Genomic DNA, 16,689 nt, shown 5'->3' on the forward strand with positions numbered 1-16,689 from the left:
AATAACTGGCAATAAGGAGAGCTTGCTGTAGTTTCCTGCACATCAAGTAAGCGTTAAAAACAAAGCCTGCTTGAGGATTATTGTCCTAACCACTCCTCTCAGTTGCAGGTGGAACTGCAGCAAGTTTTTTTTTTTTTCCTTTGTGTACAGTAGTACACAAAGTAGTAGAGTAGTAGTACAGTAATTTTGCCAGCAGGATCTGAAGAATATTCATACAACAGGGTTGAATTTCACTACAGTGTTTGGTTTAATACTGAATTTCCCACAAGTTACAAATCATGCTTTCCCCGTATTTACAATTCAAAACATATTTGTAGGAGGAAGTTTTCATCTTTACAAGTAGTTGAGATTCATTTATATCCTGCTCCCATTGATGCCAACATTTTATCTTCCGGTCTTTTTTTTTCCTGATGTATCATTTAAGAAAAAGATTATATAAATAAAATCATAACTCTCCAAGTGAACAAGTTGCAAAAGACCAGCTTGTGCAAACAAAAGCCTCCTGTCATCCTTACCAATACTGTTCTCTGCTATGTCTAGTATGACCCATTTGTCAAGAAGCCATCATCTGCGGCACTGCACTGAAGCTAGAGGTTAAAACCGTACAGTCAAATTCCATGCAAAGCTACAGCTGTGCAACCCCAGTGGCCTCTTTCAGATGGAAGTAAGGGCAACATATGTTGATTTAAATACGTGTATTTTGGTTAAGATGTAGACCTTTTCCAGAACTTTCCAGTTCTCTGTGTCAAAACCATCCCTTTCCCTTCCTTCTTTCCCATTTCCCCGTTCGCCTTTCCATATACATTTTCATTGCATCCTGCATCCTTTAATCTTCACTGTTTCCTTCCCAGAGAATAGGCAATGTTCAGCTTTGGGTACAGTGTCAAACCTAAAACTGGCATCAGAAAGATTTGAAAAAAAAAAAACTTTCTTAAAGCATCATTCTATTTGGAAACTGTCCTATAAAATCCTGCAATTAGTTGCCTCTGGTGGAGAGTGCCTCAATTACATCCAACTCCCTTTGAAAGAAAGTAATTTTACCCCCTCATTCCAAAAATACTTTGTCTTTGCTGGAGGTCAGCAATGTCCTTTCAGCATCAGTGCCCAAACATCATTCAAACACACTATGGGAGAACCTGGAGAGGTTCGTTTGATGGTAGCTGTCAAATACAACACGACCTGTAACATAATGCAAGCTAGTTCCAACAGAAAGAGGAAAGGGGAAAAGAAACAGAAATTTGAAAACACATAAAATGGAAAGAAAGGAGAAAAGCGCATCTATTAAAACTTTAATAAATTGCAAAAGGTATTTGTCTTCTTTTTAACTGGCATTGTATATAAGTAGAACATGGTTTAATGTACCTGTTGGAGCAAGTTATTTATTGACAGCTTAGCCTGTATTAGCGTACAGTTGCCAAACAATTTAGAAGTCCTTGGCTGTGTAAAACATTTCTGACCGGGTAACTGTGAGATGTGAGCACCATTTCAAATCCTGAGCAGGTGATAAAAGGCAGAAGTGTATGAAAAGGCACTTCAGAGTGTGCAGACTCAACAGATAATTAATTGTGCTGGGAAGCAGTAGTAAGAAGAAGAGGAGAGTGAGCTGTTTTTTGTTGTTTTGGACTTTAACTCACAAAGATTAGAGGCCAGGTATGTCAGCTGTTTCATCTAGTAAATCGTGTATCTCAGGGCAGCATAGCCCATTGCAAACAGGTGGCTTAAAATATGGTAGGTAATAGGACTGTTGTGCTAAGCTACTTTTACAGAGGAAACACCTCAACAAGAGCCCTGTGCCCCTGAGTCACGGTCCACCTGTTTGCAGAGGCTGATACATGATATTTGGAGCTTCACCATTCTTGTGTTTGGGTGTGCGTATGTATGGAAAGAACAAGATAGAGTGCAGTAATCATTTGAGGTGTGAAACTAGGATTACAACGGAGGCGGGGAGAACAGAGGGGAGAGAACATCTTTTTTATGAGGAGAATGTAAAATCCCCATTAGGATTCCTCTTTATCTGCTGTCTGGAAAACCAGGCTTTTCAATAAATTAAGGAAAGGATTTTATGCCTCCATTCAAGCCACCTGTTGCCCCAGCCACAAATAAATGTTTATATTTAAATATGAATTACTAATGAGTACTGTATATTATACACGTATTTAACTTATTTATGTGCATTCTATAGATGTTTGTGATCTACCTGTCCTCAGTAAGAACAACAGCTACAAGAGTTAGGTCTCCGTTTAAATTCTATGTAGCAGGTTTCCACTCTACAAACTGCCCCACCCCAGCTTCTGTGCTTTGCTGTGTCAGCCAAAACTGGATAACAGGGTGGGAGGTTGTTCAGGTCTCAGCAGAGTCCTCACTGCCCTTCCTACCCCCAGACAGCAATGCACTAGTGCATTAAACTGGGTAGTTCTACTTCAACTCTGCCCAGCTGCCACGAGGAAGCAGTGACAGAGGTATGATTTCTGCCCCTTGGGGTCAGGGCCCCTCATTAGGACTCCTTGGTGCTGATACTACAAATATAATAATGTATTATGGAAGATTACCCCAGAAAACTGCCAGCTCAGGAAATAGAACCTGTGATGAGACATAAAACCAAATTCTGTCTCTCAGTAGCTAGGTTTGGACGTAAAGAATCCATAAGTAACACCTCAAGCTGCATATGGCCATCAGCAATTACTGACAGGGTGGCATCCAGTGCACTTGTGTTGGGCATCAATAGCATTTTGTTTGGCAAACGAGGCCGGCTGCTGCACTGAGCTCCAGGGGCTCAGCGTACTCCACAGAAGTGTGCTGTAAGCAAGGCCCATCTTGCCAGAAGCTAAGACTTCACTCCTCACTACTGCAAATTCGACAGATTTAAGTGATAATCGTCACAGATGAATTTTAATCAGCCAGCTGCCTCAACACCACCAGTCATCTGTTTCTCTCACTGAGCCAGCTAGGTGGCCAGAAAGGAGAAGACGAAGACTACCTCACCCTTCTGCTGGTTTTAGGAGATAAATGTAGAAATACAACATATTTGAGGTGGTATTGTAGTCCTGCAATTAGCCCCATTTTAAAATACAATCTCGTGAGCAGCCTTGGACACTGTCACTCGGGGCAGCTGCTGAGCCACAGTCAATGGGAGTCCTGGAGTACCTGTGCAGATGGCTCTGGGCTGTCCAACAAGGAGCCTTCATGATGATTTCTGTCACCCCATTTAGAGTCTTAGTAGAAGGCTGAAGACATTTTTTTTTCCCCGATAGGAAATCTCTGGAATGTTCCATCCCTTACAGAGCTATTACCACATGGAAGTAGGGCCTGCATCCCATATTCTTCATAGGACCTCACTCAGGCAATTACCTTTCCCCCCACTTTTCAGAAAGCCTTAGGATTGAGCCCTAAAACACAGTAAATTCAGTACTGCACAAAGCTAACAGGCTTAAAGAGAATGGCTTGTTTCTGTGTTACATTTTCAGTAAGCAGGGCTAAAGCTATCCATTCACTTGATATTTCTTACAAGGGTTCATTTGAAAATGACGGAAAATGACCACTCCAACACGTGAATGAGGAAAATATCATCCGTCAGCCTAACTTGTCCTGGTGTCTGCAGACACCAAAGCACTGAGAAGAGCAGCTGTCACCAAGGCAAACAGCTGAAATAAAAGAGGAAGAAAGGGGGCTTGCAAATATCTGCCTTTGCTAGTCCAAATGCTTCTTAATACTCTTTGTGCAAAGATACACTGTTGTTAACATCTGCTCAAAGTTAATCTAAAGAGTTGTTTGCAAATAGCAGAGCTGGTAAGCAGCTGCTGCTTTACGAAAGATGAACTTTTGTGGGCACAAAACGTGCCATTTTTTTCTATTCCCAAGAGCTCTCTGAATACCACCCTGTACAGAAAAGAAATGAATGGACTTTGTGAATGGCACTTTAGTTGAAATTGGATAGGACTATACCCCATTGTTGCCAGATAGCAGAGAAATTTAAGAGTCTAGGACAGAAATATTCTAGACCCTGAGGGTCTCAGCGCTGTGAAAGGTGACAAAAAAAAGCAAACCAATTTTGTTCTTAGAGGTAGGTTCATAACATGCTAGTCTGTATATCAGTAGGGGTCAAAACTAATCAAAAAAGTTGTTAGGACCACTTCTCTAGTCTGTTATTAAAACTGCTTTTTAGACTAGGCTGTTTGGGTATCCCTCCTGGCTCTCTCTATGCTGCAAGATGGTAGCCCTACAGCAGAGCAGTTGGTCCTGGCCTCTACTTCAGCAACCCTTTCTCCTTTGATTGGTGCTCAGATTCTGTCTGGCCTTATTTATGTCTGAAATGGTTTGTGTTTTCCAGAAGGGAACAGATTTTCAGACATTAGCCATAAATGTTCAGACGTAATTGGAAATGCCATGATGGTCTGTTAAATTGTATAGCTATAATTCAGGTTAGAGCCTAGAAAATAATTTTTTACATAGCAGAAAAGTTTCCAACAAAGGTTCATGCCATTTCTTATTTCTGTGAATGATCCCATGGAATTGAGAGAGAAAGGAGGCTGACTGAACCCCGGGTATCTCCTGAGAGCTTTTGACAGCTCCTCTGTAGCTTTCAGGCCTAACTCAAAGTCTTCTGAACTCAGTGGAGATAGATAGCCATTGACTTTAGTGAATTTTGGACCGAACTTGTAAGAAAAAAGGAGGCAGATGGGCAACAGGAGCGAAAGGGATACTTTTTGTTTCCTATTGTTGTGAACTAACAAAAATTAGAGTATCTTCTGTCCTCAGATCAAGGTCTGAAGTTTCTGTTCAGACTTAGCTATTCACCAGTAAGTACTGCTCTAGAAGGTAAAGATGCTTCCAGTTGCCCAAATCCTCTCCCTCCTCTTCACTTTCTTAAAAGCAAAAAAGACATTCTCCAGTCATACAGAACCATATCCAAAGGCTCCATATTTAAAATCCCTGCATTTCGTCTGTGCTTTCCCAAGGTAGTTTTTTTCAGTCCTGTGAGGAAGATCATCCACTTCCCCATTAAATCTCTCTCAGTTTTGCCTCCACCTTGCTTGCATACACATTCCCATATTTCTATGCCTCAGCAGCAAGGTGGCCTCCTATTTTGACAGTTCAAGCAGAAGACTGGCAGAGTGGCCCATCATCCCATACCATACATAGGATATCCAGTTAACTCCTGCATCTATTTGCTATAAGGCATCTTTGCAGCCTTCGCAGAATTTAATTGGTGTTAATTTCAAAATATTATCCACTGCTTCTGCTTCTAGGTGACAATTACTCCTCAAACAGTAAATCTTTCACATACAAGTCTCTAGAGTATCACAGCAGCGTATTTATGCAGATGGAATCAATAAGGTCTGTTTCCTGTACAGTGTGCTCCAGGTGACCCTACTTGTGTGGGAGGCTGGGCTAGATGATCTCCAAAGGTCCCTTCCACCCTAAATCATTCTGTGATTCTGGCATCTGAGAAATCAGATGCCCTTTTTTTATCTGAAATCACAAATTATGACCGGCTACATCATCTCCTCCCATAAAGCACACGAAATTCTGCAATGTGAACAGTGAGCAAAATTTTAGGGCATCTGAGTATTTTGTGAAAAAAAAAAAAAGCTGCAAATGCAGTGCTCATAATTCTGAACAACCAGGACATAGTGGATTCAGTTGCTATGGTTTCAAGCAACAGATAGGAAAGATGTCTATTGTGCCTCAGGCAGCAAGAGCTGATTGTGCCACTAAATTCACTTACATTAACTCTTTTGACTATACTACCTCACAGTTGTGCTGGCTCTGCTGCAGGTAACATTACTGGCAATAGCAGAACCAGGAAGGCAAACAGCATAAACTGGGAGCCCTGTGGAGAAGTTGTCCTCACACTAAAATAATACAACTAACGATTAAGTGTGTTAGCAGAACAGCTCCACATTAGCTGCATCCATGCAGCAGTGAAATGTCTCTACGAGCCATCCACATCAGGATCTAACTCTGGTATATTGTGGCAATACGTGATAATCAGTTGTTCGCATTTGTTTACATGTGATCAAAGAGATCTAATAGCACAGAAGAGAGCTCATTGTCTTAAGAGATCTTACACACTGTTCCATTACATAAGTTTCATTTGAGTACTGGTGATTCTACCAGAGTTTGGTTTGTGCAGCATAGTCTTAATGTCATTGATGTGGCAAAGAATCTTGCAGTGTGTTCATCACTAAAGTATTCCATAAGCAGCTCGCTCAAATGCAACAGCACCTATATGCTGGCAGCTCAGGTGAGAAGGATATACATCAGCTAATTTTATTACTACTCTTTCTGTGCTACTTTAATTAGGGGCAAACTGACAAAGAGGTATGAATGCAGTTACTTACTCAAATGTGCCCTTTTCTTAAGCATGTCTGAAAAGTAAGAAGAGAGCACATACACCTCAGGCCCTTTCCCACTGTCAGTCTGGGATCCGAGGCCAGAACTATTTTACTACTACTCTTTAGAAAATACCTGCCATTTTCACTCTTGTGAGAGGTATGAACCATATGGATACTTTGGTGTTTCATCTCAGTGGAAAGCAGAAAGAGTGGTATCATAAAGGGCAGAAAATATCCCCTAATCCCAATATTGATTACTAGGGATGCATTTTTAACCACCTGCATCTTTTAGCAAAGGTAGCCAGTTAGAAAAGCTGTGTTTCCGTAGTAAATATGTATTAGTGCAATTCACAGCTAGCTAAATTCATCAGAACCATTCTATTTTTTCACAACAATTCTTCTAAAATATAGACTCTGCTCTGCTGCAGGAAAGTGCTGTCCAGATGAGCAATGCTTGGAGTCAGAGTGACACTCTGTGGCAAGGCAGAAAAAGTGATTCTCAGTTTCTCAGATTCTTTCTATCTTTTCTATTTATGGGATGCATGAAATCTTAATCAGATCTTAATTAATGTTTTTTGTTTGCTCTATAATACGCTACATAAGCATCATAATTCAGAGCAAAACATGTACTTTTGATTATGCAAACTGATAGACTGGATTACTTACTGCAGCAACACTCTCATAATTCATGCGCTATGATCTCCTGCAGTGGAGAAGAAAAACATAGAATCATAAAATCATAGAATGCTTAAGGTTGGAAGGGACCTCTAGAGGTCATCTAGTCCAGCCCCCCGGCACACGCAGGATCACCTAGAGCACGTGGCACAGGACTGCATAACTTCAGAAAGTGAACTAGAAGCTCAACAAAAATGTATTTCAGAAATGAACCACCTGAATCACCAGTACTAGAATAAATTATGGAATCTTTACTGTTAAAGTCTTGACAGGCATCTGATGGATATAAATCTTTTAAGTGGAGTAGTTCTGCAGGGTGGTCATGGTGTAGATCCTTAGGTTTTCACCTTGCCGTTTTTGATATGGAAGAAAGTTCATAGTGTAACTTTGATTATGGAGCCAGCAGTTCTTCTGAGCCTGTCACTGCCCAGAGGCTTAACTCAGCATTCACAGACAATAAATACGATCTACCATAATAAAATGTTTCTTGAAAATGTATATACAAAAATGTAATTGCCATCCGTTTCACACAGGGTCCTATTGCCTCGTCCATGTCTATGAGATCTGTTTTAAGCAGCGGGCCAGGCCTTTCCCCGCCGCCGCCCCCGCCGGGGCCTCCTCCCGTCCTCAACACAGAAGGCAGGAAGGAGGAGGGGACTGCAGCTCGCTCAGCCCTATTTGCGCAACTAAACCAGGGAGAGGCAATTACCAAAGGTAAGGAGAAAAGAAATCAAAGTGTGGTCCTTCAGTCCAGCTACAAGAGCTAAGTGTACTGATCCAAATTCCAACAACAGTTTTACGTTTAGGCAACTCGGTTCTTTCTGTGATGTGCACTAAGTCTGACGGATGAGCCTGAATACTAAAACTTGCTTTAGGAACAACATCCTCCAAATATCAAAACTATTTGTTTAATAGCCTTTATTTAATTTTAAGGCATCTAAGCTAGACATCTTCAACCCCTGGTGGCAGATGAATCTCTTAAGTTGTAATTGCAATCAGAATTTTCCCCTTTCTGATTCACACTCAGTGTCTGAATCTGTGTCAAAATGTGCTATTAAGTGGCACGCTCACATATCAGTGTGGAGTGCAATAATTAGGCTTATTGAGATAAGACCAGGCAGTTGAAATTAAGGTAGATGGCAATGAACTTAATGCATACCGTATCTTCCTTTATTGCTGTGGGCTGTCATAAATTAGACACAGTGCCTCATTTTTATAGGTAGAGCTATGAAATTAGTGGAAAAGTAGTTTCCATGGAGCAATATGAAAGAGCAAGCAAGCTTCCTACAAACAGAGAGCAACTAAAAGACATTGCTGCATTTCCTGGTAAAGATATAAAGGATAGTCTTCATAACTTAGTAAGACTATAAGGATAGTCTATCTGCAATGACAGGTTTTATATGAACTGCTAAAAATATGAAGGCAGTTACCCTCTAGGTGGTTACTGAGGCAAATCTCAATAAAGTCAAAAATGTAAATTCATTAGATAACACTACTACAAGTGTATTACATATCATCTTTCTTGTTTAAATGTGAATATCCTTAGACTGAAAAAGAGGCTCTTTTTCATTAAGATTTTTTTTTCAGGGCTTCGACATGTCTCTGATGACCAGAAGACTCACAAGAACCCCAGCCTCCGTGCCCAATGTCCGCCAGTTCCCTCTCCCACAAAAAGCTATACTCCAAGCCCCACATCTCCCAAGAGTTTGCCTCAGCAGAGCCATGCCCCTGTTTTAGAGCTAGAGGGAAAGAAGTGGAGAGTGGTGAGTTGCGTTAACTCCCTGGAATTGCACTCTGCACACTGCAGACCAGCCCAGGCCCTGAATGGGCAAAAGGTTGTCCAGGAGCAAGATGCAACAAATGCATCTTGCAACTAAGGAGCACTGATTCTGCAGTACTTACCTTGCTGCAGTTTAGTAGCTACCATTCCAGAGGTTCTGAAATTAATTCATTTGTCTTTGAGAATCATATGCTAATTCACGTGAACTGGAGAGTATCAGAACCAACATAGCAACTCTTGACAAAGTCACGCAATTCCTCAGAAGCAAATCCAGTGGAGAATTCCAATTAAAATCCCTCTCGCAGGCCATTGTTATGAGTTACGATGTTATGTTATGAGATAACATTATTATCACTGTACACTTTCTCTTTTTGGTAACCAATGCAATTAGACATATTTCTTTTTACCACTAATTCCACACAAACATCTCTTGCATGCATAAATTTAGGAGACAAGTGTTCCCTTTTTCTCAATTCATGGATGGAAATATAATATTTGCTTGAAGCTTAGGGATTAATTTATGTAGGCATATGCCTTGAGGGATATGCCTACATGTGGGATAAGTCATGTGACTCTTAGTTAAAAGAGGCAGGAAACAATATGTAGTTTATTCATCTGGGAGCTGAAATAAACAATTATTACTGTGGAGAGCAGAGTTTGCATACAGTGAGGCCAGAATTTGCCCATTTTATGTACCATTACAGTTACAATACCTAGAATATTCCTTGTGGGTCCTTCCCCTGTCCTTTACATCAGTAGGGTGTAAAGGTGCAGAGAAATTTCTTACCCTGTGATGCATTACTGTGTATAGTGATGCTCACATCTGTTCCTAATGCACTGTATAGAGCCTTATATAACATTCGCGAGAGGAGTAACTTGTTCTGTTCTTTAGGGTGCCTGTTCTAAATTCCATGGGAGACAAGTGACAGTTTTGCCAGTACAGTTTTAAATAGTTATGCATAACGCCTTTGCTCCCAAATTAATACTTTTTTTTTGTCCTGGTGTATGCTAAGTTGCTCGATTATGCAACTCTGAAATCTGTACATGAGTCACCTAAGACTGAATTAGCTGCAACACCCAATTGCCAATCAGACTAGACTGTGAAACCGCAGGAAGAATTTTATTCCCTTGCAATTGAAGATGTAGTGACTTGAAGCTAAATTGTACTACCATTTGACTGACTGCTGGCTAGTTAGAGACAACCCCTTAAACAGACTTTCTTTTGAAATAGGAATATCAAGAGGATAAGAATGACCTGGTTATTACCAACACTGAACTCAAGCAAGTGGCCTATATTTTTAAGTGTAACAAATCTACGCTTCAGATCAAAGGAAAAATCAATTCAATAACTATTGGTGAGTGGACAGCTCAACTCAGCTTTAAATGCTAATCTTGTTAAAAAAACAAACTTATGTTCTTGGTAATGCATCCAAATAGCTCCATTTGCTTTAATGGATTGATCACATGAATAAAGTTGCTTAGCTATTTGCTGTACGATGAGGAATTATAATAGTTAATATAGCAGGCATGCATGTATATATATTTTCTTTTGTTTTTCTTATTTATGATTGTCTTTATTTTAGACAACTGTAAAAAGTTCGGCCTTGTGTTTGACAACGTTGTGGGAATCGTGGAAGTGATCAATTCGAGGGATATTCAGATTCAGGTAAATTAATCTCTGTGCAAAACAAAGACTGAAACAGTAAGAATAAAGGCAGAAAAAAAGAGCCCAATATGAACCTACAACAGGCTATTAAAAAGTTCCATGAGCACACTACAGTTAGAAGGCTGATGCATCCATATTCATCTAAATACACTAAAGTATGCTAAAGCATACAGAAAGTGGCTATTAAAAATATTGAGCATCGCTCAAACCTCCTTTACGTTCCAGTGAAGCAGACAGATCTTACATAAAGAGAACTATGTCTTCTGCTCCAAATTTGCTTGCTTTGTTGGTAAACAGCTCCTCACACTTGAAAGTTGAGCAGTGCTTCACGGAACAAATCCTAGCAAAGAGTTAATTGATTCCTAATGATGGCTGTTTCTTCTTGTCTTAATTTCTCACTGGAAATGCTGAACTAGACTGTCAAATGACAGCTAAATGACATGAAGTGAAAGTAGGTGCTGGAATTTTGAAAATCTCCCCTGTCAGCAATATGCCATGTTGCATGAATAAATGGCCTAATCATTTGTCTGGAAAAGGGCCACGAGCCTGTGCTAGTTTTGTCTTTGTACATCTTGTACTAGGGAGCAAAGTGATCATTTTCCTTTGTGGAAGTGGTGCAATGAAAACAGACCTACTCCTACGCTGTATTTGGCTCTTTTTCAAGGAGACACTTGCCTGGTTCAAAATACAGTCAGATTCTGCCTGGCCACTGCCTTCACTCATTCTATCCCAAAGAGCTCTAGTTATGCATGCTCTAATGTTGGGTTGTGTCTGACATAGATCTAATCTCGAGTAAGGATTTAGAAATAAATTATTTTAAGCGAAAAATAAATGAAATGTGAATTAAATTATACAAAAATGCCAGACTTCAAGCAAGGTGAGTTCTTCGGCTTAAAAGTCTGTTCCTACTGAATGATATTAAATACAGACAGCCCTGCTCCATGCTTAAGTAATACAGGTCACAGTCACCACAGAGAATAATAGCAAGATAAACATCATGCAAGCGTATAACATTACTATTAGCAGTGCATCATCTTCTGAACAAGCTGCTTTATTCATAATCACCACATGTCTTCTTATGACAGAGCAATTGCTGAAAAAAATCCTAGGCATTTATTGGATTTTTTTTTTTAATAATTAGACGGTTTTTATCATTACCACTAGAACTATTCATAAAAGCTGAAAAATTCATACGTAATGAACAGCAAAGCTACAGCTTGCTAATATTCAAATAAGGGAGAAAGCTTTCCTAAGAATCAAAATTCTTTTGATTAAGCAGGTTCAATTAATATTGTATAAGGTTTCTATGCAATGGAGCTAAGTGAGTTTCATTTAAAAAGACACTCTGGCTATAAAGTGCTTCAATCAGGCAGCTTTCACAGGGCATGAGCACCTATGCTGAGTGCTGAGCCAAGTACTGAGCACCTCAATTTTCTGTGTATTTTGAAGACCTGTGCCTGTAAACTGCAAAAACATGGTATGCGAGTGCAACACATTTCAGTAAAGGCCAAACATTAAAGATTTTGCTAAAAGTAGTACAGTACTAGTTGTCCTTCCTTTCTCCCTATTTATTTTTCTTGATAGATGTTTGTGTTAAACACACCCTTCTCTGCCCACTGTTAGATGAGACCTCATCAAGGAAAAGAGAGATCAGTTTAGGATGCATTGATCCATTCCACAGATCAGGGTGGGATGCAAGAGGGTAGATTATTTGGTCTTTGCCTGCTGTTGTTCTCTTAAGGAACTGAAGCAGAACTTGACTTGAATCATGACACTCCTTTTTGTTAGTAAGTACTTATGTATCATGTGCTCTTGCTGTTTTACAGCTCCAATAACCTCTGTCCTTTTAATACATTGTCCAGAGTGTATTGCTGCTGCTGGTTTGTGCTATGAAGGCAAGAGGAGAAGGAGGAATTTTTACTGACAAACAATGAGTCAGCCAGTTAATCCTGTAGAAATCTTTTAATCTGTAGATTTGTAAACAAGAGAAGATTTATTTCCCTTTCTCTCCTCAAGTAAATCACATGCTTGCTTTTAAAGTGACATACAAAATATCTTTAGAGTTGCAACTAAATTGGTCTCAATACTTTTGCAGAGCAGTCCTTGCCTCTAGGTCATTAAAAATTCTTTCCTACTGTGTTTCTGAAAGAACTCTGAAGTCTTCAGAACGTATTACAAAACACTCGTTCGGTAGTGCTGTACGCAGGAATTATTGCTTTGCCCTTACTGGGTTGATACTGAGGTGTCCAATTTCTTGCTGCTTAAAAAACAGCAAGAAAGTATCACTGAAATTAGAGTGAATGGGGGAAGAACTTTTGCCAAAGTCTGTATTAAAAGTTTATACGTTCACAACTACAAGTTTGCTGTTGTTGATATATCTTTGTTACCACCACTATGAACTTTCACAGCATCTATCTCAAACATAAGCATTGCACAGGCAGTTGACATAATGATCAGATGCTGGTGACCAAAATTAGACCTATTAGGGAAGAAGGATTTTATTAACAGTATTTTTGTTTACATGTTAAGATTGATATTAACTATACTTTGCAGGTTATGGGAAAAGTGCCAACCATTTCCATTAACAAAACTGAAGGCTGCCACATCTACCTCAGTGAGGAATCCTTGGATTGTGAGATTGTGAGTGCCAAGTCATCTGAAATGAACATCCTCATCCCTCAAGAGGGCGATTATGTGAGTGGGATATTTCTTAAGATTTCCTTACCCTGCCCCATTAGTTGTAGTAGCTGTTAGCATTTAAACTGCTAGGAAAGTAAGGACTAACATAGTGCACATACTACATCACCAAAGCATGATTCAAAAAGATTGAATTTCTATATACCAATAGTTCAGCTATGAGTGCAGGAAGAACTTTTTCCTGGGGCACAAAGTAAATTCAAAAATTAGAATTTACTTCATGTTCATCTCCTGTCCATTCAGTTAATATTCTTTTAAAAATTGGTATCTAAACATAATCTCCCAAAAAAACTCACTTCACATACAATGTAAGAACACTCTTGCCTTAAAATGATGATGCTAAAGCTAAGATAAAGTACTACAGATCAAATGATATGGTATTATATACTTGTTTTTTTTCTAAAACTTATATTATTATATACTCTTTTTTTTTTGATACACGCATAGCATCTGCAGTACTTCCTATGTTTTTTCAAATAAGGTCCCTCAAAGTCACTGGAACAAGAGAGATATGCATATCCTGAAGCAAAGGTTCCTTTTCTGGACAAATACAGTTTGCATGCTAGGCTTATCAGCATCTCAAGTAAAGTCCTGCCTCTGTCCCTGCACACAGCAGGACAAGTATCACAGAGGTGGAGCATACTTTCAGTTGTACTAAGCAGTACACTGAGTAAACTAAGCAGTATTGAAATTCCATAAAGGCCTCAGAGAGACCTTATATTTTTCATAACTCTCTTGGAATGGAATTTTTTATGGTGAAGGGGTTTGGGTATTATAAAAGAAAATACTTTAAAAAAGAGAATTTGCATGCTCCACACTTCCAAAAGTGACTACGGGTTACTCAGCTTGGATAGTTAAAAAGGGAGTGACCTTTAGGGAGTGCATTCTCCTGAATGAAACAGGCCCCCTGAAAAAACAGGCCCCTTTCATAAACCATCCCCAAATCACCCGTCACATCTGAAATTATTGGTTATCAAGACACCCTCTTTAGATCTGAAAGAAAAGTCTTTCCACACTTTTAGTTTATTTTTTTGTTTTCTGGAACCACAGGAAGGACTCAGCAACACCTCCCATAGTTTTAACAAATACACTGCATGGAGGGAGACTTTCTGCAATGTTCTGTTTCATTTTGTGTATTCTGCAAGGGATACTGTATCTTTTTAAGTATATTATACTTTAAATGATAGTGGTTTTATTTTTTTCCTTCTGTACTAGAATATTGCTTTCCTCACTAAAATGGTTGGTCTCACTAGGACTCCATGTTCAAATCATTTCCTGTGTCTTCCAACCCAATCACTGGTGGCGTCTGAAGTGACTTCTAGCATGAAGTATATTTATTTAGTTGTTCCAAACAACAGTGAGAGGGATTATTATGAAGTAGCACCATACCAAGGCAATTTGAAACCGGACAGCAATACAGCTCTTTCCTGTGTGGCATTGTAAACTAGCTGCCTAGGGTAATGAGGAAGGCCTCTCTGTAATCCTGACATGTCTGAGCTCTCAATGCTTGTCAGTCATGTATCACTAACACTATTGCGCTCGTTTTCATAAAGTAGCCAGTGTGTATCTAACTGGCACTGTTGCTTTTGTTTCTTACCAGAAAGAATTTCCGGTTCCTGAACAGTTCAAGACAGCATGGGACGGATCTAAGTTGGTCACTGAACCTGCAGAGATCGTGGGTTAACTTCCTAATGCCATACAGTACTTGCTGACCCCAGCCAGCATAAGCAAAGCAGTAATGTAAAGAGCTAGAAGTTGCAGTAGCTCATACTGCTATGATAAGGCCTGCAAGCAGTAGTTCTGCATGCTAGAAACAGTAACACATCTGACACGCTTTTGTTAGGCATCCCAGTATTTTTCGAGTTTCCACGCAGTTTGCCTTCACTTATGGTTTTGATTCTAAATGACATCCTGTGAATGTAATGGATTAAACCTCCCAGCCTCCACTTACATCATTGGTTTGAAACACTGTAGAGGTTAAGCCAAAATACTGCATGATACATTTTGTTATCATCTTGCTTCAGTGCATTCCCTTTTCTGTTCCTGCTGGTCAAAAACAGTATTAAGACTTCAATGTTTATTTTACCTTCAGGCAATTCCTGAATTAAGCAGAAAAAAAAGAAATGTACTCTTAGGAAGTGTGCAATTCCTTGTAGTTCAGTGGCAATCATAATGGATTTTGTTTCAAACAAGCAAAAAAGGACAGCTTTCAGCAATACATTTTGTTAACAGAAAACAATAAAAAACAGTATTTTAATCAAACATTTTTCTAGTATGTATATTTCGAAGATCCCTAGGTTTTCAGAGAGAGAACATTTTATTACAGTCTATGCAGACTTGCTCTTATTTCTTGTAAATTCACAAATCTTCTTAAGAAAAACCTTACCTAAGCCAAAACCTTGCAGCAAATCACTTGTATTTCCTTTTTTTCTTTTTTTTTCTTTTTGTTTTTATGTGTGTGTGTGAGAGAGAGAGAAAAGCTCTCACCTGATAAAATTTCACTCCATATTCTGCATCCCATTAAGAAAACTGAGAGGGTTATTTTGCTTTGGAGCACTTATCGGCTGGTTTCCATGCTAATATTTTTCATTTAAGATATTGCTATTGTAGCTGATGTTCATTAAAAATATCTTTCTCCCCTATGTTTGTAAGACTTACTAAACTTCAACTATGTCCATGAAGCAAAGTCATAGATTTATTTCCTATTAATTCAGAGCCCAAAACAGAGAAATAATTTCTTGTTTCGCCCTATGATTCTACTTTATAGTCCCCATGCTTTTCTAACAAAGGTGGAGTGTTGTGTACATTTGTACTATTTCAGCACATAGTACTAATAAAATTTTAAGAATTTAAAAATATAGCATATGTTATTGATCACTTGTAATACTTTGTATCAATGAAATCATAGTGAGATGCTTGTAGAACTAGTTACAGGCTAAACTTTGTGCCTAATTTAGCTTGAGAGCACATTAATCCTTGAGGGTTTTTTTAACTCTTTTGGATTGTAAACCCTATACAGTACAACAAACACTAGTGTTCATTCTGTAAAGTTTTGCTTTAAAAAGCAAAGTTCCATAAAGTTTTTTTTGCTTTAAAATCTTATGTTTTATCTATATGTATAATGTGGCTGCTTTAGTACATACCATTTTTAAACAGTAAACTTATTTTCAAATAAAAAGGAAAATCTAGCTGCTTAAATACAAAATTGTTCAGAGCTTCCTCCATTGCATCATTTTAATTGTTTGCTTCCTTCTTTAAAAATACCTCTAAAGCTTAACTGAGAAAAAGTAATTCTGCCTTCCTTTCATTAAGCATTATGACTCCTGATGCCATAATCCACCTGACAGTGAATAGTGGGATACTTTGCATGCTAACAGATAAACTTGCAGTTTTGTACATATCATCTTTGACAGGCACAGAATTCAGCTTCTCGTGTTTCTCATTTTTAGATACGTTTTTATCTTCCAAAGAGTATGTATAGGGAGCTGGTCATGCCTTGATGCAAGCTTATTGGGTTTGCCGCCTTCTCTTAGCTT

At 38.9% G+C, this 16,689-nt stretch overlaps 1 protein-coding gene across 1 annotated transcript in view; it reads left to right on the forward strand.

The window, feature by feature from the left end:
- Positions 1-15,328, forward strand: part of CAP2 (cyclase associated actin cytoskeleton regulatory protein 2) — a 62,641-nt gene extending 47,313 nt beyond the window's left edge. Inside the window, exons 8-13 of the mRNA XM_088521707.1 lie at positions 7,544-7,724; positions 8,598-8,773; positions 10,022-10,145; positions 10,374-10,456; positions 13,010-13,150; positions 14,754-15,328. Of these exons, the coding sequence (XP_088377833.1) occupies positions 7,544-7,724; positions 8,598-8,773; positions 10,022-10,145; positions 10,374-10,456; positions 13,010-13,150; positions 14,754-14,837 (789 nt within the window). The 3' untranslated portion in view covers positions 14,838-15,328. The remainder of the gene's footprint in view (positions 1-7,543; positions 7,725-8,597; positions 8,774-10,021; positions 10,146-10,373; positions 10,457-13,009; positions 13,151-14,753) is intronic.
- The last annotated feature ends 1,361 nt before the right edge of the window (positions 15,329-16,689 follow it).

This window comes from Tinamus guttatus, unplaced genomic scaffold (assembly GCF_059628265.1).
Source record: "Tinamus guttatus ecotype Peru unplaced genomic scaffold, ASM5962826v1 Tinamus_guttatus_pri_ptg000131l, whole genome shotgun sequence".
In the NCBI taxonomy this organism is placed as follows: domain Eukaryota; kingdom Metazoa; phylum Chordata; class Aves; order Tinamiformes; family Tinamidae; genus Tinamus; species Tinamus guttatus.